The 23,203-nt window shown below is 48.3% G+C and overlaps 1 protein-coding gene across 8 annotated transcripts in view; it reads left to right on the forward strand.

Moving 5' to 3' along the window:
* rsh (Rap GTPase activating protein radish) overlaps positions 1 to 23,203 on the forward strand; it is a 132,035-nt gene that overhangs the window by 103,725 nt on the left and 5,107 nt on the right. For all 8 annotated transcript variants that reach the window (XM_025307280.1, XM_025307279.1, XM_025307281.1 and 5 more), the window contains 7 exons: positions 14,258 to 14,360; positions 18,172 to 18,344; positions 20,253 to 20,745; positions 20,974 to 21,370; positions 21,520 to 21,754; positions 22,248 to 22,419; positions 22,727 to 22,966. In XM_025307280.1, coding sequence (XP_025163065.1) covers positions 14,258 to 14,360; positions 18,172 to 18,344; positions 20,253 to 20,745; positions 20,974 to 21,370; positions 21,520 to 21,754; positions 22,248 to 22,419; positions 22,727 to 22,966 — 1,813 coding nt within the window. The remainder of the gene's footprint in view (positions 1 to 14,257; positions 14,361 to 18,171; positions 18,345 to 20,252; positions 20,746 to 20,973; positions 21,371 to 21,519; positions 21,755 to 22,247; positions 22,420 to 22,726; positions 22,967 to 23,203) is intronic.

Raw genomic sequence — 23,203 nt, forward strand, 5'->3', positions numbered from 1 at the left:
GAGAACGCGGGCGTTCTCTTGGGGCGGTCGTTCGCTCGCTCGGTCGGTCGCGTACATCCTGCGGCTGTCGTCCTGCCTGGCTGTTCTCGCTCGCTACGTAGGATCAGGTGTCATTTCCGCGGTTGGCAGGACGCAACCACTTGTGGCAGTGGCCGGCGATCGACGCGGATTCGCGGACGTCGAATCCCGATATCGAGCGAGGAGCTCGGAAATCGCGCAAGACGGAGGTACGCGTCGTCAGGGAAACAGGACCTAACTCGTCCTCGTCACGCGCCCTGGAAAGGTCCTCCCGTGACCTTCGAGACGGTGGACGTCCTTGACACGTTATGTCGATCGTTCGATAGCCGTGCGCGCGATCACAGTGTGCCGGTTGTGTGATTCTCCTTGTGTAAATGTTCGCGAGTGATGGCGAGGAGGACTCGTCCTTCCCATCGAGGACTCTGCTGTTTGCCCGTCTGCGCAGCCACGATGCCGGAGACTCTCGCGAATGTGACGATCCACAGGTATGACCCGATCATATGGAAGACGTGGTTCTAAACGTAGATCCCTATCTCGTCGCGCGACTCAGGCGGTGTCTAGCCGCGATTGTTTAGCGAAAACTTTAACGATGCTTCGCGAATTGCGTGACTCGACGCCTGGCCAGGGCGAGTTTTTCACCCTTAGGTGTTTATTGAATGATTGATCTACGGCGTATCCACGGCGTCCACGACTTCCGTCGACAATTTGCCTACGTCGGTGCGTCGTTTTTTTCTCGTGAATCTCTCGCACTTACGTCGTGTTTCGTCGTCGAATTGACTAATTACGTCCAGGTTGCGTGAACGTCCGTCTTTCTTATTGATAATTCACGTATATACGACTTTGTACTCCGCGGAGTGCACTTCCCACGCGGTATCGGTTTTACAACGCGACGTATCGCTGTTGCAATTATTATTGATGTGCAACGGGCGTTCTATCTATGCGCGATATAATACCCCGCGAAACATTTATATTAATTATTCACTTCAAAGTGGTTATTCACTTCAGAGTCTCCTCGTGGACGCCGTTCTTCTCTCGTCTATCTTTCGACATTCAACATTAAGTAGCATTCCACGATAACTAATTTCGGAATTAAAAATTAAGCTTCGCTCGAGCGCTTGGCTCTTGCACAAACAAAATCCTTTTGACGTATATTTTCGATGAATTTTATAACATCAAGCTTGAACAAAGAAGCTTTTTATACAAAGTAACGCGAAGAGTGTTCGTAAAATTTCTGCAAATTTTCCGAAATATTACGGTAACATTGCTGCTAACTGACAGCATTAATTTATTCTTGCATGACTTAAAAGCCAATAAACTAACGTTAAGTAAATGTTACGTATCGTGACAAATGCTAATGAGGAATTGGAGCGCAGCTTATCGCATGTTACATCGTAATTTGTAGCACGACGTGTCGTGTTTCACAATACTCGAGATTAATAAGTCAATATGAATTGTACGTGCTAATTCGTGTTAATTCGTTAGATTAGTCGTCAGTTTAGATTACGGACATCTATGCGACGTGTCTGATTGCATGTCCAAGTGAAAAGTCTCTCTTCTTTTCTTCTTTCTTTCCTACTTGCGATTTAAATGCACACCAAAATGCGACAGTAAGATATATGTATTAGGTGCGCAACTAAGTTCTCGCTGTTTTTTTTTATGAAAATGCAACTTTATTGTGAAAAAATGGTTACAAATGAATCATTCAAAATATTGCCCATCGCTAGCGACAACTTTTTCCCATCTTTCTGGCAGAGCTCGAATACCGTCACGGTAGAAGTGTTCGTCTTTTGAGGCTATCCACGAATCAAGCCATTTTGAGATGTCTTCATATGAGCGGAACTGCTGATTAGCCAGACCATGTGCCATCGAACGGAACAAGTAATAATCGGACGGCGCAATATCTGGGGAATATGGCGGGTGGGGTAGGACTTCCCATTTGAGCGTTTCTAAGTAGGTTTTAACGGGTTTGGCAACGTGAGGCCGAGCGTTGTCATGCTGTAGAATCACATTTTCGTGCCTCTGCTCGTATTGTGGCCGCTTTTCGCGCAGTGCTCGGCTCAATCGCATCAATTGAGTTCGATACCGTTCCCCAGTGATGGTTTCGTTCGGTTTCAACAGCTCATAATAAATAACACCGCCCTGGTCCCACCAAATACACAGCAAAATCTTCGCAGCGTGAATATTCGGCCGAACCGAGGACGTAGAAGCATGACCGGGCAGTCCCCATGATTTTGTTCTCTTTGGGTTGCTGTAATGAATCCATTTTTCATCACCCGTAACGATGCGATGAAGAAAACCCTTCCTTTTTTGCCGCTGGAGCAGTTGTTCACAGGCGAAAAAACGACGCTCAACGTCTCTTGGCTTCAAATCATAAGGAACCCAAGTTCCTTGTTTTTGAATCATTCCCAACGCATGCAATCGCTTGGAAATGGCTTGGCGGGTAATTCCTAATGCTGAAGCAAGCTCTTTTTGCGTTTGGCACGGATCCTCATCGAGCAATGCCTCCAATTCAGCGTCTTCGAAGGTTTTTGGCCTTCCTTCACGCGAACGGTCGTCAACATCGAAATCACCGTCTTTGAAGCGACGGAACCAATCACGGCACGTTGTTTCACTTAGAGCAGCATCTCCGTAAACTTTTTGGAGTTCTCGATGCGCTTCAGCCGCCGTTTTCTTCGAATGAAAGAAGAAAAGCAACACTTCCCGCAAATAACGATTATTTGGCACAAAATAAGACATTTTCACACAACCAAAAGTATATGACGCAAAAACAAAATCACTAATGTGTCAAAGCGGTTTGTTTACCATATGTCTAAGCTTGGTTCATGACGTTTTGGTTATGTCACAATCGCACCAGCACTTACTACTGGAGCCATCTCTTGAAAAACAGCGGGAACTTAGTTGCGCACCTAATAATTTACCGAGAACGTAATACGCTAATGCACATCACAACCGTAGTATCCCCATTTTAGCGCTTCTATAATTAAAATCGCAAGTTACGTAAAGGACGATACTCAACTTTACCCCGTTCTATTTCGTACTACGGTACTTACGAGGTAATCAATTACATTTATACACAACGCTCTCGTCCCTTTCTCTGGATGAACGTCGGGAGTTTTACGGAGCGCGTTTAAAATCGGAGCGATAATTCCGTCGAGCTTACGACCGTTCTTGATAACTTAAGACGCGAGATAATTGTGTCTCTCGACGATATCGTGGGCGAAGGAGAGAGTGAGAGAGGGAGAGAGAGAGAGAGAGAGAGAGAGAGAGAGAGAGAGAGAGAGAGAGAGAGAGAGAGAGAGAGAGAGAGAGAGAGAGAGAGAGAGAGAGAGAGAGAGAGAGAGGAGGGCGATAAATATTTTCATTGCGGTCTTTACGACGAACCATGATCAGTGCGAGCGTGAAGAAGCGTCCCCTCGTTAGAGCGTTTTTTATCGCGGGACGTGTTTAATTCGCGCCATTGAAATTGCATGTGTCCGGAATCAATTATAAAAAATAATCCTTTTAGCGTCGCGCCCGTTAACGTTCCGTCGCGCGCTTTTACTCTGCTTTTAACCTCGCGTCGAGATTAAAATGTTGATCCGTTCGAACAGTTTCCGTAAACCGTACGAGTTCCATTCGCTAATTGAGTCGCGGGCGGTTCTCACTCGCATGCCTCCGTACGCTGACACGGAACTTTCATTATTTTAATTATTAATCACGCCCGATTAGTAGCTCTCAAACCCGCAGCTTCGCTACCACATTACGAAGTGGACTCGCGACGAAGCGTCGTGAAGTTGAGAGTTTGGGGTCGGACGAATAATTTTTGCGAACTTGCTTGTCCCGTGGCCGACGAGACGGGACAATCGTTATGAGAAACTTTGGGATAACTCGACGACGAGCGGAAGTAATCGCGACGTTTCTTACACTCTCCCGGCGTGTATCGTAGATTCGAAACGCCGGCGACTTTCGTCTTACTCGCGTGTAAGAAAGAGAGAGAGAGAGAGAGAGAGAGAGAGAGGGAGAGAGAGAGAGAGACAAAGAAAAGTCTTTGGTGAAGTATCGCGCGTAATTAATGCCAGGGGAAAAAAACCCGTGCAGCAGCTCGGTCTTACGGAGAGAATCCGGCGCGCGGAGAATCCGCAGCGCTCTATTTAATATTGGCCGATATATATTCTCGTACCGTTGTACAGTTAAGTGCTTCGTCACGCTCGAAGATACTTTCGGAACAAACAATTAGAGCGTGCCCACCAGTGATAAATACGTTTGCATGTGTTACTGAATATTTAATTAACGACAAACTTGTATATCGCGACTTGCATCCCGCATTTTCGGCCCTTTGCCCAGATACGGATGATATTAAATATGCATGTCGACATACGCTCACAAGTGCTTTTAAATTAGCCGAACGGACCTATCAATGACGATTTAATTAGAGACGATTATCGAATACGCAGCCGAATGTAACAGAGCGGCTGTGTATGCATCGATCCATGTTATATAATTAACATCACTCGTACCGGAGCTTTCGACCGATACTCTGAATAAAACAATTTTTACAAGAAGAAAAACGACACCCGTATATCAAAATTATATAGAAAAGAGAGAAAGAGAGAAAGAGAGAGAGAGAGAGAGGGAGGGAGAGAGAGAGAGAGAGGAGAGAGAGAGAGAGAGAGAGAGAGAGGGAGATGGAGAGAGAGAACGTGTAACGCGTTTTACGCGCCATACAATTCGCAGATCACGTAGCTCCATCCATTAATCGTGCCGTAATCCACTAACCCGCGACGAGAACATTATTTCCCACGATACACCTCCACCATCGACCGCTGTTTCCCAATTTTTACTAATTAAAACGTTAATCAGAACTTGTTAAGCGTGCCTCGCGATACTCATCGACCCGCGGCTTATTGCATTCCCCCGCGAAGAGCCAAGTTCTTCGCTTCGGCCGAGCGCGCTTCGCCTTTACGGCTGTTTCCTCTTCTTCTTCTTCTTCTTCTTCTTCTTCTTCTGTCTTTTTATTTCACGAGGCGCTGCCTTAATTATGTTTCCCCTATCTTCGAAACTCGGCTCGCGCGCGCGCTCGCGTAATTTAGTGGACGCGCGCATTTGTAGGGGACAACGCCGGTGCTGCTACGATCAAATTGTCCGTAATTCGTGTGCCGCCGGCGGATGTAATTTTCCAGATCGGCCTGGTCGTTCCCGCTCTCGCGAGTGTGTCCATTTCGAAATTGTCATCGTGTATTTTCGCGCACCAGGCAGCGGGAGTAACAAGGTAAGGACGCCTGACTCTTACACTGCAAAAGTGCCTCTCCGGCGTATCCTTCTTCTCCTCGTCCTCCTCGTTCGTCCCATCCTCGACTTTTTCGCCGCGAAACAGATGCCTCGGATGTTAACTTTCAACGACGGGATCCAATCCGCTTCGGGCGCGATGCTCTTTTAAAAATGGGTCACACAAGCTCGACAATTGGGTTTTTTCCTTGGAAAACACGACCGCGGGAGGGAACATGGAAGTCAGAACGGTGGGATATAAAGTGAAACGGTAACGGCAGCGAGTTCGGTCATTCGACTTTAAGCGTAGCGCTTGAGGATTAATTCGCGAATTTTAGCGATTAGTTCGCTTCTGTCTTTCGCCGCGTTTAATTTCACATTTCACCGAGCGCCGATTACCAAGGTATTTCAGTAATTTCATCGTCAAGTCGGATCTCTCCTGACTTTTCTTCACATCTCTCCTCCATCTGACCGTTAAAATCACCATTGCGAGCGGCTCATTCTGCTCTTTGCGAATTTTCTCACAGGTTCTTCCCTCGGACTCGTTTATATATTCATGCGTACTTTTCTTCTCTCTTTTATCTCCGATAACGCCTCGTATTATCGTCATCGAGACGCCGTAACTATCATGTTCCTTCTTCTTCCATCCTTCGAGGGTGAGTCCTCGGAGCGGCCGTTAAAACGCACCCTACCGTCTCGCCACGGAGTTAGATAAAGAAAAAAAAAATAAAGATAAAGAAAGATAAAGAAAAAAGATAAAGAAGAAAATCGTTTTTGACCGGTCACTTCGTTTCCTCCGACCGCTCGTAAACGTGAGATGGAACATGATGAATCGTAGTCGCGCGAGGTCGAAGCCGAAAACCGAATATGAGAACGGACACATGGACGAAGCAGCAGCACGAGCGAGGAGAGTCGTCATGTACCCCGAATGAAAGTCTAATTGAAAGATCCTGATCGCATTATTCTCCGTTCGGTCTGAATGGGAATTTTAATCGAAAGAATATTAATCGACCGCAGCACGCGAAATGCTCGTGAAAAACTCCCGATCTTAGCCGAGCCCTCCGTGGAACGGAGTCCTTCGCTAAGAAGGAACGCCTCCGTCCTCGACGAGCGCGTTAACAATGAGGCTAATCAATTTGTTTCGACGCGCGATGTGTCGATAAGAGACGAGACAACGAGGAGGACGAGGAGGAGAAGCGACCTCGCTCGTATCGCCGTGGTTATCGATATCGGGAGCAATCGCGTTTTCATAATCTTTTCTAGCGGAGCCAAGGAGGCGACATTTACGCAAGCACGAGCGGCCGCCATTCTTTCCTCTCGAACGGAAGGTGTTTCATAAGTTTGGTCATGGCACGTACGGGGAATCGCGATCTCCGTTATTTCGCGCTTCCGACCTTAAAACATTAACAGAAGTTACAGCGCGGCGAGCTCGGAGGAGGGGAGGGGGGCCGGAGTTTGGGTCACTTTATATCCGTTAATCATGCGCGCTATATCGCGCCTCGCTCGTTTCTACGTTATAACCAGATAATTTTCTGCCACTTCGTACGCCGCGCACGCGGCGTACGAATAATTCACTAACTAATGGACGGTAATTTCTCGCGTTAGCGTCCACCGCACACAATTATTATTATCATCGCAGCGTGCGACGCTGCGACCTCGTGGAGTGGCCGAGAGGGATGAAGAAGGTGCGGGATCTTCCGGGAAGATGCTCGCGGGATGTTGGATAAATCTCAGCCGGCATCAATCGCGCGTCGATCAATCTCGAGCGTTGCTCACTAGCCGCACGTGCGTTTATCAAGTATCGGGATTCATCGGGCTCTAATCCGTCAACCTCGGATTGCTCGCGCCATTCGTAAATCGATTATTCGTTTATCCGTGTTGACGCGAAGGGCGCGGCATGCTCGCGGATTAAAGGGTAATTCCGATTAGCACGTGGGTGCAAATAATCGGCCGGCGCTACGCTCGTATGTCGCGCGATTAAGGCACGCCGTACGTACACACACATACACACGCCGTGTGGCCTTCCTCCGTGATTTAACTCGTGCGCGATTACATCCCCCTCCGCATTCAGGTGGAATTAGAGGTTTTTACGGGGGAGTGGAGAAAACAGTCGGAAATCTGGAGTATGAGAGTGTAACGGGCCGAACGTTAGAGCGAATTGGCGGAGATTCTACGACATTCGATCGACGGAATAAAAATAGAGCGACGAGAATGTGAATCGAGACGCCACGCCGAGGGTATGAAAGGCGGGGGGAGGGAGGAGGGAAGCGGCGCGGCGGGGTAAATGGACAAAGTGACTCGATAGAATGCGTATACGAATCGCTGAATTCTTCCGCTCGCGAGTGGCGTAAGAATCCCAGACGCAATAATCGCGCGGGGTAATTATTATTTCCGTCTGCAGCGACCGCCGGTGACCGCCGTTGGTATCCCCGAGGGAGTCCGGGAATTTCATTGGTCTCGATAAATTCTGCTGAGCGATCGGCCTCGGCCGTGCTCCGCGGTCATGAATTCCCGACGACAAGACCGCGTTCATTGCTAAGGCCGAATTTACGTGGTTTGCGCTCTTGGCGATCGTCCCGGGTAAATCGTCCAAAGTGAATGAATTGGAAGTGAGCTATCGAGATGGTAGCTCTCTAACAGCGAAAGCCCACTTAACCCTCCATATGCGCTCGCTCGCAACTTCGAAACTATTGACGCCTCGATATTTCAGCCGCGAAAAGATCGACCCCGAATTAGGCGCGTCTGTCTTTGCGAATAAACTCGGCGACCTCTTGGAACACCGCGCCCCGTATGACCCGATTGTAAATCGCTCGGTCGCGGGTACTTCCGCGAATTTCCCAATTTCGATACGGCGCGCCGGAGGGCCGACAATTCTCTCTCGCGATTCTCTCGCTCTCGCGCGCGCGCGGGGGGATGATTGAAAACTTGGAGTATAAGTTCCGCTCTCTTGCCCGCTTACAGACGATTCATCCGGGATAAGCATCGAGAGTTGGTCGTATAAATCTCGCTCGTGTCTTGCTTAATGCGCGCCACGTACGTGATCGGCACGATCCCACATATTGGAAAAGTCTATAAATGATCCGATGCCGATATCACGCGTCCCTAGCACTGCCAAACAGTTGGGACTTAATTGGGAAATTTGGTTTATGTTGTTTGTCAGAGTTGGCGCGTTGTGCCGTCGTGAAATTAATATCATTCCTCATCGATCAAATGTGTGCGTATATGCATGTGTACGTGCATATGCGAGTGTGTACGTATGTGTGTGTGTGTGTGGGAGACAGAGTCTAATTGTAATATTTGTTACGTAAGCTCTCTATACATTTCATCTGCCTTGACGGTAATTCGAAGGTACTTTTATCAACAGTCGCGCGCGTTGCATAAAAAGAAGTCGCGTTGACGGTTTATAGATTGTTCATGGTTCTTATGGGTGGGTTAAAAATACTTTAGCGGGATTTTTCTTAAAATATAATGTACACAACATGTGTGTATCGGGTTTCCTGTACTTCCTCTAAATATCAGCTGCCTGTGACACGGAAGCTGTCGATGCCTCGACATTCTTGTCAGGGAAAGATCGACTCCGAACTGGTCACAGAATCCGCAAATAAAAGGTGATATAGCTGAAACCTGACACAATATATATAATATATATATATATATATATATATATATATATAATATATTGTGTCAGGTTATATATATATATATATATGTTTCAGTTAGATTCGATAAACTAGAAAAGGCTAAAGTATGATAACCGCGATGTTGTTGCACGTAACTTTCCTTTCCTTTTCACCTCTCTTTCTCATTAATTGTCAAAATGTATTTTGCTCAATTAAATTTGCTCAATATTTATATAGAACGTGTGATATTATATAGAAAACGGCACACAAAAATGTCCGAAATAATTAATCCCACCGCCAATTTCGCAGACACTATCGCGTCGCTCAAGTTTCTCTCATGTGTCTTCAACTTGATATAAACAATTAATATTACGAGACGCCGAAAGAGAGAGAGTACCCCGCATCTAAGATCCTTTCCGGTTTTCCCAACGATCATCATCGCCTAAAGGCGTCACATATGGAGCAAGCGGACACAATTGCATTACGCACTCGGTACATGCGTATAATTGCGTTTTACATGCGAATTAAGCGAGTCGCTTCAACCGAGGTGACGAAACTCGCTCTCGGAGTTCTCGCATCAAATCCGGCTTTTGTGCCGTGCCGGAGATACACCGAGCACTCTCTCTCTCTCTCTCTCTCTCTCTTCTCTCTCTCTCTCTTCCTCTCTCAGATTTTCTTTTTTCTTTTAATAACCACGCGCGCGCGGACCGAATCCGAGCACAGACGCTGTAAACTGGAGGCGGATATACTGCCTTGTCTGAGCACACGTGTCGCAGACGGGGGTTAAAACGCCGATAAAAGTGAGCTATCGGGGGGTGGAAAAGGAGTAACCGCGTGCGTGATATTACACGCTCACTCATTCGCTCTCTCTCTCTCTCTCCCCCCTCTTCCCTCTTCCTCCGTTTCTCCCTGGTTCCCGTCTTTTCAGGGAATGTTCGAAGATTTCATTTGCGGTGGTTATGCTGTGCGAAAGGCGTCGTACGCGCAAGATTGCATTCGTCGGCGGAAACGGGAGTAACGGGACGGGCAGACAGCGAGGAATTAATTAATTAGAAGTGCCGAGGGAGATGCAATCCCAAACGTTCATCGTGGTCCCGTTGGTAGTCGTAAGATAACGCGAGAGATTACCGCGACAAAAGTTGGTTATAAAGCAAATTAAGACGAGAGACCGCTGAATGTTGAATGTTTGCGCGCAAAACACAATGGACATCGCATGGAAAATTGTCAAACTTCTCTTCTCTTTCGTTCTTTTTCTACATATGTGTATACACATATATATATATATATATATATACATATATTCTTTTTTATTTTATTGAAGCTTGGTCTGTCATATGCATTTCACGAGAGCCGACGACCACGTTATTTAAGCCGATAGTGCAAGGCGCAAATTAAAACAGATTTTTCTCTCCCTCCCGCCCTCGTTCAGGATATTTTTCCATATTTTTATTCTCGCACGCAGGCTGTGCGCGTCGCTGTTTTCTCATGAATAAAAAGAGCTACGGGATCAAACGAGGTTAAAGTACTGATGATAAAGGCTGTGTGCGTCAATATCACCGCGTTCGTGCATACACGCTATTACCTTCTTCCAGGTTACCGTAACCTGTCTGAGAGGAGGGGGGCAACAAACACGCAACTCAAAGTAATATTTTCATATACTTCCGGCGCGATGGAAACTACGAGGCAAGTTCGACTCTCCTTTCAATCGCGTTACCATTACTTTATTCATCGCTTTCTAACTTTCCGGTATACACTTCGTCAATATCGCGACTGAAGGTAGTCGGGAGTATCGCAACTTCTCTCTTTGCAACATGTTGATTGCACATTTCACGTTGCTCGACACGCTTCTGACACGCTATTTTGCAGAGGAGCGTCTGATAATAAATAAGAACACGGTTATCTTGAGTGTAATGCAAGTCGTCGTGGGCGAGAGGACGCTTAAAAAGCCATCGTGCCATCGCGGCACGTGTCGTACTCTCCTCTCCTTGTCGTCTCTTACTTATTCTACTGCGAATTTCTACTGAGGATCGCGAGGCGCACAGCACGAGTGCACGTTTTATCTCGGCGGTGCACGAATTGCACTCGTTAAAATTTGATTTGGCTCCTGCATATTTTAGACGAGATTTGCATCACATCGCGCGGTCCAAGATAAAGAGTGAAACCTGAAGAAGTGTGTACGTACCGCCGTCGCCGTAGCTGCTGCCGTCGCGACGGGAGCGTTGGATAATATATCGCCACGTGTGTAAACCGCCGCACGTTGCCGGGTTAATCGGCGTTACTCGTAGCGTTGCTCGCGGCCGCACAATTTTATCTCTCGTCGATCCGAGTTACAACGCGCGAACGATTTAATTTCGAGTCCTGCGAATGTTTGTTCGAATGTTTTATCCCCTTAGAATGCGCAAATCAACATGACTCTTCGCCCGACGTTAAAAATCACACACGGGCACAAACCACTTTTCGTTGAGATTAAAGCAACCCGTCGAAAATCAACATGGCGTATAATAATAATTCCACTTGGAATACATATAATAATTAATTGTGCGCTTCGACATGTTGACTGAATAAATATGAAGTCACAGAGTCTTCAGATTTCTCGCGTTAAAAAAACGCGATTTGAGAAATAAGATCTTCAGCGTAGAGAGCTCGTGTGCGATAAATACAGAATATAATAAAGCTATCCTTGCACAAATCGGTGCATCGTGAAGTTTGCGATAAAAAGGAAATTACACGAGCGTACATGAGTCACGTTTTAATTTCCGACATGCATCGAGAGATTGAAGGTCGCGGCTGTATTGGTGTATCGGTGTATTGGTGGCGCGAAAATCGTGGGTGTCTTAGGAAGAATAATACCTCCGGCCTCGGGGAGTAATATACCATCCTGCGTAATCTTATGTTGTATCACGTGCGGCGGTTGCCCCGCGAATAATTTCGCTCGTCATCTGGATATTTCGCACGAATATATTACCGCCCGCGAAAACTTGTAACGAGATTATCCCGACGTAGCTGCTTTGTATTTCAGAGTCATCAGCGTCTCCTAAAGTTTTCTCGATGCGGCTGACGCTGCATAAATATAAATAATGCTTTTGTCGCGATTCGATTTCGCTTAAATCGCGACGTGTTCGAAGCGACCTGTTCGTTCGCCAAAGTCGATTTTACGTGGTCGTTAACACGCTGACTACCATTTTCCGAGGATTGTTTCCGAAGCTTAATTAAAGAATTTCGAGTAACCAAAGTTACGACAAGTGCGTGCATTTTTCCTGACGCGTGTATTTTTAGCATTAGCCGTTTTTCTCAACCAGCTTCTCATTAGCTAATTCGTTAGAGATGCAATCAGGTACGCTTTATGCGCAAACTAATGAGACGCGACAGTATCGCAGTGTCAGTGGCAGTCAACGTGTTAAACGTATCGTTGTTGACATTCGATGCTGTCTTTTTACACAGAGGTAATTCTGTATTACCTTTGCTGAAAAACAGTCAATTGCGACCAAAGCAAAAAGTATTCAAGCAAATTATGGGATCGCTATATATAAAATGTGTACTCGAGAATAAAAATTAAAATGAAATTTTCATTGTAACAAAACACACGTACACATGTTATATCTAAACACGAAATAATAATACGAGATTCAGACTAATATAAATAAACAAACGTTTTATTCTCTACAATAGCATATAGCATATTGATGAAACGTTGCATGCGTGCCATTGTTATTACATGTTCGTTCGCGTAAAATATTGTTCCAATTAAATTCGACGTTCGTCGGATCTGAACATTGAATTTTTCATTCGGAGCGAACGTCTTGCGTGTACAGGGACGCGTGTTACGATTTTAGATCGACAAATTTGTATTATTATTCCGCGAGTAAACTCGCTATTTCTATTCGAATTCTATGTGTGTGTTTGTGTTGCTGTTATTAAAACATCATAATATAATCGCGGTATATATATACATATAACTTTCTAACAACCTAGTTCAACAACAAGTTGAACGTCGAGATCCAGCTCGACGCAGCTTTGCTTCATGCGCGAGATAGTGCTGAAAGGGTGTTGCCGTGTATATAGGGTGTTTCCCGACTTCGCAACGATAGCTTTCGGGTTCAATCAAATCCGTAAAAACAACGCGGTACAAAATGACTCGCGGATTCATCAACCGAAAAGCACACAGCATTCTGTGCCCGTTCGTACAGGTGAATCAATACTCTCCATCAGTTGCATTAAATTCCTTTGGACTTTTTTACACGACTATTCCCTATTTTACAAACGGTATATCAAAAAATAATGACGACGAAGATGAGGCAAAATTTTGCAACACCTATCATGTCGCATTTTTTAATTTCTTTCTCCGTTTTTTCTTTTTTTATATTCTATACTATGACGTAATTTTCGTTCAGTTTCACCGTTTAAAAAAGCGGAGCTACCGAGTATCTGCGGAACTCGCTTCGATAATACCAGCGTTACGAGACACCCTGTAGAGCAGCGTTGCAAGAGCCTCCGCCGGTGGATCCGTTGTGCGTGCGTGCGTGCATGCGTGCAATTACTACGTGCATATCGCATTGGTCACGAACGCCTCGACGTCCGGCTTCCTGACGAAACCGGCACAGCGCGGCATCGCGACGCCCGTTTCCCCCCCGATATCAAAATTCCATGCCTGGCACATGCTGGAATTTTTTACGGCCTCCGGTGCGTCGGTGTGGTGTGGTGTCACGAGAGCTGCGACCACACCCTGGCGGCTCGACACGACCTCGTGGAAGGGTAGTTAAGTAAGGGCACGACGCGAGAGGGGATCGGGAACTATCGGGGCGGTAGAAAAATAGTGCGAATGGAAACGGTGAGGTGCGGGCTAGTTTCCTCGGACACTCCGTAACTTCCAATGGCGATGAACGGAGAAAATACACGGGAGGTGCTATGTGAGGGGGAGGGAGGGGGGGGGGCGAACACTCAGGGAATGAAGGATGAGAAAGCACGAGATAAGGTCTATTTATATGCTGGGGAACATTTGTCTTCCTATCGTGTAGCCGAGAGACAGAGCGATTGACCGTTCGACGTTTTCGCCACTCACGTGATCCGCGCGAGGATATTAATTAATATTTTTCATCGAATGCGTTTCGCGCGATCGCGCATCTCTGTTAATTACAATCGACCAAGCGATGCTTTTAAGCTTCCCCAAGGAGACGAAGCTTTTATCTCGCTTCGAGATTCGGTACAGTCTATTCTGCGAGCGTGCTACACGCGTCGCGCGTGTTACACCGCCAATGTTCTCTCCGCGCGCTTCTCCAGCGCGATCGGTCCCTTCGCACACCACCAGATCTCATCAAGCCCTCACACACCTGTGCCTGCGCCGCCGCGGTGTATATCTCTATATTTATTGTTTCCAGAACCCTCGCCGTTGTACGACAACAACCACTACCACGAGGAGTGCCTAAAATGTAACAGCTGCGGCCTGAATCTCACGGGACCCAATCAGAAGCGGGCGAGACGGTGAGTACGACTGGGACTACTACGTGCGGCTCGTGCTTCCGCGGCGAGCGCCGTAAAACGATATTACGCTTTAGTAATCAGTACCGCCGTAACCGGTGCCTCATTAATGCGCGAAGCGCCGGGACGCGCCTCTTTACCTTTAATTATCGTGCTCGCTTCGTCGCGTTCCCATTTCACCCGGGACTTCCGGCGCGCGACGCTAACGATCGTTAATCGAACGCCGTACGCGCCGACAATCCGCCGCGCACGGGGGGAAGGGAAGAACGAGAGAAAGAAAAGAAGGGAAAGGAGAAAAAAAGAGTCCAGCCCCGGTCGAAAAATCTCGAGAGAAAGTTTCTTCTCCCCCATGAGCGTCCACCGAGGGTGTCGGGGGAAGACGGCTTTTGAGCTTAGGACGGATAAAAAAGATCTTTGCGAGATGCCTCGCCTGTATTTACCGCTTTCCACGGTATCTCCCATGTTTGCTTTTATTGTTAAATTTCCTGTGTGTGTTACGTACACACGCCATTTACGCATTAATACGCCGAATAATTTCGCATTATTAAGCACGTCGCGCGCTATTGAATGTTCAATTGTCTCTTGAAGCGCTTCCCTTTCAAAAAGGGTTAAACTGTGACATGGAGATTGCAGCGAAACTTGAAGAGCTTTAGCGAATTATCGAGATTTGGCACGGGAGACGAGTTCTCTATCCGGCGAGTCCCCTCCGCTTACGGCTGCGAACGGCTGCGGTGCAAACGGGAACAGCGGCGATATCGTTTCTATATCGCGTGTGATTTTGCGCCGTTTGACGGCGTAAAACGCGTGTACTGGAAATACTCGCGCGGCGCCGTTGAATAATATATTGCGATTTTATCACTCGAGTTATCCTTTATTTATTACTGGCCCCGGTCGGTTTATCATTCTTTTATTATCTCCGGTCCGATTTCACGCGGGATGCGTCTAATTACCGCTGAATGGGCGTCACATTTTGTACAGGCCGAGGTCGCTGTCGTTCCGAGGGGTGAAGCGTTTAATCGCGGACGACGAGGCGCGTGTTTTTATCGCCGGCGGTGGCGACGGTGCTTCACACTGTGCCGCCGTATTTTCACGATGTTAGATAGCGGGTACTATAATTTTTTTTTATCCGCGATTTAACACTGTGTTTACCGGAGGGAAATAATAAATGTAAAGCGTGTGCGCGCGCGCGCGCGCGCGCGCGTGCGGCAGGAAACCCGTCCTCGCTCTATTCTTCGCCCCGTGAATTCGCTCGATTCTTTCCCCCTCGCGTATTTTAAAAGACCGAGTCACAGTGCATGAAACGAGATCCACAAGAGACGAGCGGCTCCAGGACGGCTGAATTCCGAGGATATTTTAGTCTCGGTCACCGCACGCTGAATACCGAGGATATTCGCGATGAAATAGACTCGAGCGAAATTCTGCCGGATCGGGGGGTGTTTTCAGTGGTCGAGGATGGAGGCGATGGAGGCGAAGGAAAAGGACGTACGAACGCGAGCGGATCTCGTCTAAAGGGACCGATCGCGAAATAATGGACCGCGCGGCTTATTGTCAACGATAGTATACACCTGTCGCCTGACTGCGCGCATCGTGCGACGCACACGTGCCGTGACACTTCCTCCGTTTTCTTCCGCCCGTGCCTCTCTCTTTTTTTTTCTTCAGCCGTCCCGCAACCGAATCAAGCGCGAGGCCACGGAGGGGATACTCTTTGTGTAACGCGAGAAACTCATTCATTCGAGGCGCGGTCGTCGCGTAACTGCACTTTTCAAACGCGCCGCCGGCGGGGATTCCGTTCGCGATTTAACACTTTGTTCGCCGAGGTGAGAAAGGCGTCAACAGATCGCGCGACAGCGAAAGCCGCTTTTCCCGCCGTCTATACATCGCGAGACCGTCTGACTTTTACTATTTTATACCGTGTAGCGCGCATCACCACCGCGCGTCGCCGCCTTCGCTATTTCGCCACGGAGATACAAACTTCGGGCTCGACAAACACGACGATCCAAGTGCGCCGCGTGGAATCGAATGAACGAGCGAGAGAGTGAGCAACGTCGACAAATTCGATTTCAGATTAATCCGATCGACGAGATGACTCGCTGTGTCGGACACCTCTCATAGAAAATCATGCTTGTTTTGTCGCTTGGGAGTCACGTGGCTGCCGCTGCTCGACCGAGCGGAATGCCACCCCCGATCAGCGCGAGTATCGCGTTTTCGCATGTCCGCGCGCCCCCGTCCGTCCCCCCGAATCTACATGGCCGATATAATTTCGTTCTATGAATGGACACGCGGCTATCTATCGCGAGTCCCATTCGGCGACATTTCGTTTACGTCACCCACGCCGGATTATCGCGAGGGCTCAGCCGATCGGAAAGCCACCCCATCGCGCACGGTCGCGGATCACGTGCGGCGGGCTCAATCGTTGCGATTTTACGTGATACTCCGGCGGATAAAAAGGACGAACGAGATCCTTCCATCGGGCCTTCCCCGTCGGTTCAGCGGGCCCGGTGTGCCCGATTTGCGATTCAACGAGCGTTAGCGCGCGTGCGTTAAAAATCCGCCGTTATACACCATACTGCGCCATACTGCCACCCTCGGATGAGCTTCCTACGGCGCGAGCGGACACGATGGATATCGAAAAATATCTATTATACCGCCGTACAGGGACGCGGGCTCGGGTGAGACAGGCTGTGGAAATGGTGTGCGGAATGCTGTCAGACGCAGGCCGGATTGGAATGGACATTTTAACGTAACGGTACGCGGTTACACCGGGCCGTCTCGCGACCTTCACGCAGGTCGCTAATGCGTCGCTGCATCGCGCCGTCCGTCATCGCCGAAGAAAGTATAAATAGAATCGTCATCGGTGGAGCCGAGTGGAAATAACGGATCCGCGTCCGCGACGCGACGCTCGATCGCCATCCCTATCGAGCGGCAAGCTCGCCGCAATTCCGGCGGCGCATCAACGAGAGCAACTGGCGCAAACCGCACGTTAAAACGCTGAATTCGCCGTACTTTCGAACTTATCAAGCGGGGGGCAGTAAGTTGATATCTCGCGGAAGTTTGAGATCTATTAAATTTTATGAAGATACTTCAGCAAAGTTTATGGAGTTAAATTTCATACACCCCCTCCCCTCCCCGAGTGGGCACGGGGCGGAGATGTAATGTGCGGCTGAAAAATGAGCACGATAAGTAGAATAATATTCTTTTCATGGAGGAGAAAATTTATCGGTATACCTCGGAAGTCAAATAAACCCGAGGATGTCCGCCGGTCGGATTACGCCGTGATTCCCGCGAATCCCGCGGCGCGCAGTCAATGACTTTAATTGGTATCGCGTAAATCCTCGATAGAGCAGCGAGCGACGGAGGACGGAGATAAGGGGGGGGGGGGAGGGCCGTTCCAATAAAGGCGAGACGGCACAGCGCGAATTCGCATTTCATCAAACGGACCGAGCTCTCGCGAAGCCTTTCCGTTCCCTCGATTGTTTTCTTCCCGTGCGATGAAAGACTCGCGCTGAAATTCGCCGCTATTATTCGCGCGCCGAAGTGGGACGCATCGTTCGAGGAAAGCTCCAATTCGCCGATACAAACCGAGCGGCTCGGCCACTTGATTAGTCTCGCGTAATCGTCACTCTTTATGCCTCACCGGGATGAGATTTTCTCGACGAATGTCGTCGCTCACGACACGCTGATTAGAGACGCTCAGTCTGTCGCTGCAATCCCCACGAGCGCCCTTTCACGACTCTCGGCGGCGATGGTGGGAAACCGCCCGAAGCACCCACTCGTTCCTCGACGAGCGATTCTAAGGGTCGTTCTGCGTCTCCAGGTTCAAGAACCAGATACTTTGCGATCTGCACTTTGCCGACGTGGCGCTGATGGAGTGCTCGGACTTCATGCAGCAGTTGCGCAGCTTCAAACCACAAAGTTTAGGCTGCGCAGTTGCGAGAAGAAAGTCCTCGACCACCTTGATCTTCCCGCTGCCACCTCAGGCGTGCTCCGGTGAGTACTCGTCGCCGTTCTCGTCGTCGTCGAGAGACCCCATCGTTCTTTCTCTTACACTCCCTTCCTCTCTTCCTCGCCTCCTGCCTCGCCTGACACTCGAATCGCTACGTTCTCGCTAGCAGCTCAGGGTGTGATATGTATGAGACGAAGCTACAGGTGGTTCCGCCCGTCTTGGATTACGCACGATTACGTGTGCGAAGCTACCTCGTGACGTCGGATTCGAAAGCAACGCGAGGAGGCGTGAGGCTTTCGCGGCGGAATCGCGCGATAAATGAAGTCGCGATCATGACGTGACACGCGAGTGCGCGTAACGGAGGAAACAACAGCCGTCGTGCTTCCCCGGCTCTGCGGGAATCAGACTGCTGCTCGCGACGAGGTGATTTGAGGACATCGCGAGCTAATCTTGCGCTGGTTGGAATAATTCTCCGCCAGGAATTCCCATCGTGCCGAGCCCGGCCCGAGGTCACGGGAGACTTATGTTTCTCCCTTTGACGCGCGTCCCGCGATCCATCGTTTTGGCCGGCGGGTTGAGAAATTCAGCCCATCGCGCGCGCGCGCCATGCCGAAATTTGGGTTTCCACTGAGATATGGGCGGCCATTCTGAGCGAACAAAGAACTCGACAATTAGGCTGAACCGCGCGGACGCAGACGAAGAAGAAGAGGAGGCACCGCGGGCGGTTCACTCTAAGTTCGGATACCAAGCCCTGTCTGTAAATAGCTTGGTGTTCTACCTTACAGTGAATCGACTGCGGTATCGTCGACTGCCATACACGCCGATGAAAAGAGCAAGTAAGCGAGCAAGCGGACGGACAGGCAAGCAGGCAGGCAAGTAGACAGCAAATAGGAAGGAAGGAAGACGAAGATTGATAAAACGATGCGGCAGCCGAGGGGTCGGAGAAGAAGAAACATATTATCGAGGATACGTGCTTAAGTGGACGTGAGTCCGCCTTGTGGAAGGAGAATCACTTCGGGATTCTCTACCTTCGCGTTCCGCTTCTCACGCTCGACTCACCCTCGAGCTTCTATTTTGCCGGATCGGATTCCACTCTTAATGATTTCAGCCGGAGTGCTTGTCTTCGTTGCCATTTGCTCCGTGCGATTTTCTCGCTCTCTCTTTCTTGCTCTATCCCTCCTCGCTCACTCTTTCGCGCTCGTTCTTTTCCCGCCGCTTCGTTTCGTTTCGTCTTTTCTCATAGTCATTTCTAAACAAACCCCTTTCGCCTCGGGAACGAGCCGACTGATTCTTTTCGCATCCTCAGAGAACAGAGGAGTACTATCGGCGCTATCGCTCGCTAATTCGCTCCGACAAGGGGAGAATGTTAGACGAGCAGGATTAATTAACGTTAATCTCGCTTTGAGTGAAATTGCTCGATCGACATCTGCGCGCGCGCGCGCGCTTCACGATGAGAACGAGGGTTATTGTATTTATGTACACAACGCGCGCCACGTAATAACTTGTAACCCTGCGACGCCGCTCTTTAGCGATCACCGATTTCTTTCGTCCGATCCGCGCGACACATTTGATCCTTTTGTGAGAATGCGATTCAAATCGCCTGCGAAACTTCCTGTTAGAAACTAAGTACCCGTCGTAGACGGGTCGTAGAAATCTCGCATTACGATAACGAAAAAGAACACAGGGCAGCCAATGGTTGCTTAAGTTGCTGTAACGCGATTGTTGGTTACACGCGAGCATTCTGCAAAGAGCTGATATTTAGGCTCTTTAAGATCCCCAAGACAGTTGTACTTTTCACACACTCTAGAGAGATGTTCTGTTCGCGTGGTCAGCTGAAGACTCGAGACTCTACATCCATTCTCGTTGCCTTAGACACGTTAGAGAAAGGCAAATCCGTAGAAAACGGATAGATTAGGAATGGGCGCAAGTTGAGAGGGTGAATCTTGCCGTAGATGAGTTCTGCCAAGAGTTTCCGCACAATCTGTTACCGACGCCCGGCTATTGGATCGAGTGTTCGCGGCAGCAGATCGCGTCGGACACGATCTGGGACGAGACCGAGAGCGATCGCGAGGCTACCGATCCCGAGCACGTGGAGGAGCAGTTGGAGTCGTCGTCGATGCTAAAGCGGCAGGGCGACAGCTTCTGCCTATTTGAGGAGAACGAGGTCGACACGGACGATGTGCCACGGAAGAAGACCGTCATCGAGGAGCAGTGGGAGAAAAATCTGGGCTTCGAGCTCACCTCAGTCGAGCAGGAGACCTATGAGAAGTATTTCTACGGCTCGGAGCACTGGAATTACTTCACGAACGACGAGGATCTCGGACCGGTGATACTCAGCATCAAGCAGGAGACGCTCAACGGCCGGGACCAGTTCAGGATCCTGGTCAGAGCCATCAGCTACACGGTCCACGGCCTCATACCCGCCAGCTGTGTCTTTGCCGACCGGTAATGACCGTCGCGTCTCATTTTTTATTCACTTGCACACGTACGCCTGTCACTCATCGTTTATACGTCCATTACATCGTGTTCGTATCGATAAGATCGACAACAGGGGGATACACAAATCCCCATCTCAATTCACGTAGAAATTTATGCTGACAGCGGTGACACGAGCGGATAGTTTAATAATAAGGTTAATTTTCTTCATGGAGATACATGGTGGTTTCGCCGCAGGTACAATCGCGAGGAAGTGGTACGTAGCCTTGGCAAGGAGGTGAACATCAATCCGCCGTTGACTCTAGGCCAATTGCCGGACACGCCCGAAGAACTTCTGAAGCTCGATCAAGTTTTTATCAAGTCCGAGCTGAAGGTGGGGGTGATGTATGTCCAGGAAGGTCAGTACAACGAGGAGGAGATACTCGACAACAACGACAACTCGCTGCTCTTCGAGGAGTTCCTCCAGATTCTCGGCGACAAGATCAGACTGAAGGGTTTCGATAAGTACAAAGGCGGTCTCGACACCGTGCACGATTTGACGGGCCTATATTCTGTCTACACCAACTGGAGGGGTATCGAGATAATGTTTCATGTGTCCACTCTATTGCCTTACGAGAAGCACGACCCTCAAAAGGTGAGTCACTCGCATTCGTATTCCTCGTTGTTTCGCGACTTTATCCCGGCGAGATACTTCTCGGCTCCCGAACGACCCAGAGTAATCTTAGATGATGAAACCGGTGTCGGGAACTCGCACCGAAAGCTTCTCGTTTTCGTTCGCTCCAGCTCCAGAGGAAGAGACACATCGGCAACGATATAGTGTGCGTCGTGTTTCTGGAAGCCGACAACACGCACTTCAGTCCATCTTGCATCAAGTCACATTTTTTGCATACGTTTATCCTGGTGCGAGTGAGTCCACGGATAAAGCGGAAGATCACGAGATACGAGGTGTCCGTGGTCACGAGGGACGAAGTTGGGGCCTACAAGCCGTATCTATGGGAGCAAAGTGTTTTCGAAAAAGGTGCCGATTATACGATCTTTATATCGATAACATTGAGATAGTAGAAGGAGCTGAAGTTCGTTTAACTTTGTCGCCGCGATGTAAAGTTTAGAAGAGAAAAGTCTTTTTTATTCTCACGTCCGCACATCGCGTGCATTGCGACCGCAAAATTGTGTGTATCGTCAGATGCTATTTTATTCAACATTTAATCATCATGATGATTATATTAAATAATTATGTATAATTATTCGTAATAATATCATTTTCATCATGTAAATTCTACATTATTCGCGTTACGAGTTTCAACCAATCCAATATGATTTTGCTAATTTCCATTCTGACGTCATGCTACAATTACCGAACTTCTTCTAATTGTCAGTTACGAAGAGCTGTAACAGACGGTACGAATGGCATTAAATTCGCATTAGCCGGGCTATTTTGGAATGGGGTGTCAACTTAAAATCACTCTTACGTCTCGTCTAACTTATCGAATTGGAATATTCGGGCGCAACAGGTCCGATGTTCCGCGAATGGATTTTGACGAAAATCGTGAACGGCGAGAGGGCGAGTTATTCAGCGCCGAAATTCGCGAGAATGCAGGAGAGAACGAGGAGTCAAATGCTGGAGGACATCGTGGCGAATCTCGCGAATCACGCGGAGACCGGGCAGATTCCGAAGCCGTACAGGTGAGAAAACACGTGGCAATAATAAAATCTCAAAAAATACGCGAATGAACGAATACGCAAAACAATATAATTACGTGAAATATGAGCAATATACTTTTTTTTTATATCATTTCGATATACGTTCAATATATCTTTGAAAAATTTTATAGTTATATCATGCTCTCTGTGTCAAAATATTTTTAAATTTAATAATGACTGGTTTTGTTATCCCCGTTATAAATTGACTATCCGACTGTAAAACGCTCGATATCAATTATTATTCACTCAATCGGTCCATAGGATTAGATCTGTGATTATTTATGTGTAGACGAGGTTCTTGGCGACCGATTGGACATATGAGACCGTCCTCGCCGTTGCTGGACTCGGTACGAGATCAATTTGAGGACTATGATCAACTTGCGAAGGACTTCACTCGAGTGTTCCTCAATAACTCAGCGAACGTGACGCTAAACGCTAGTCTGTTCGACGTCTCCTTCCTCGTGCCGGGACAGCAAAAACAAAAAGTCAGATTCATCGGTGTTAGGGCGATTTTAGCAGTGAGAAGCAGGTAACAGCTCTTAATACTCTCTTCTTGGAAGATTATAGACATGGCAATTATTTGTCGTGCAATAATATCAGAAAGTAAAATGCGAAATATCAAGCTGAAATTGAAGTGACACATCATGTCCCCCAGGGACTGTGAATTAATGTCCGATAAACCCAAATTGTGTTTGCTTAATTGGACTGGCGCAGGAAGATGTTTTTCCAATAATTCGTTGGTTATTGTGGTCCGCGAACTTTGAAT

This window comes from Harpegnathos saltator, unplaced genomic scaffold (genome assembly GCF_003227715.2).
Source record: "Harpegnathos saltator strain DR-91 unplaced genomic scaffold, Hsal_v8.6 scaffold844, whole genome shotgun sequence".
Lineage (NCBI taxonomy): Eukaryota > Metazoa > Arthropoda > Insecta > Hymenoptera > Formicidae > Harpegnathos > Harpegnathos saltator.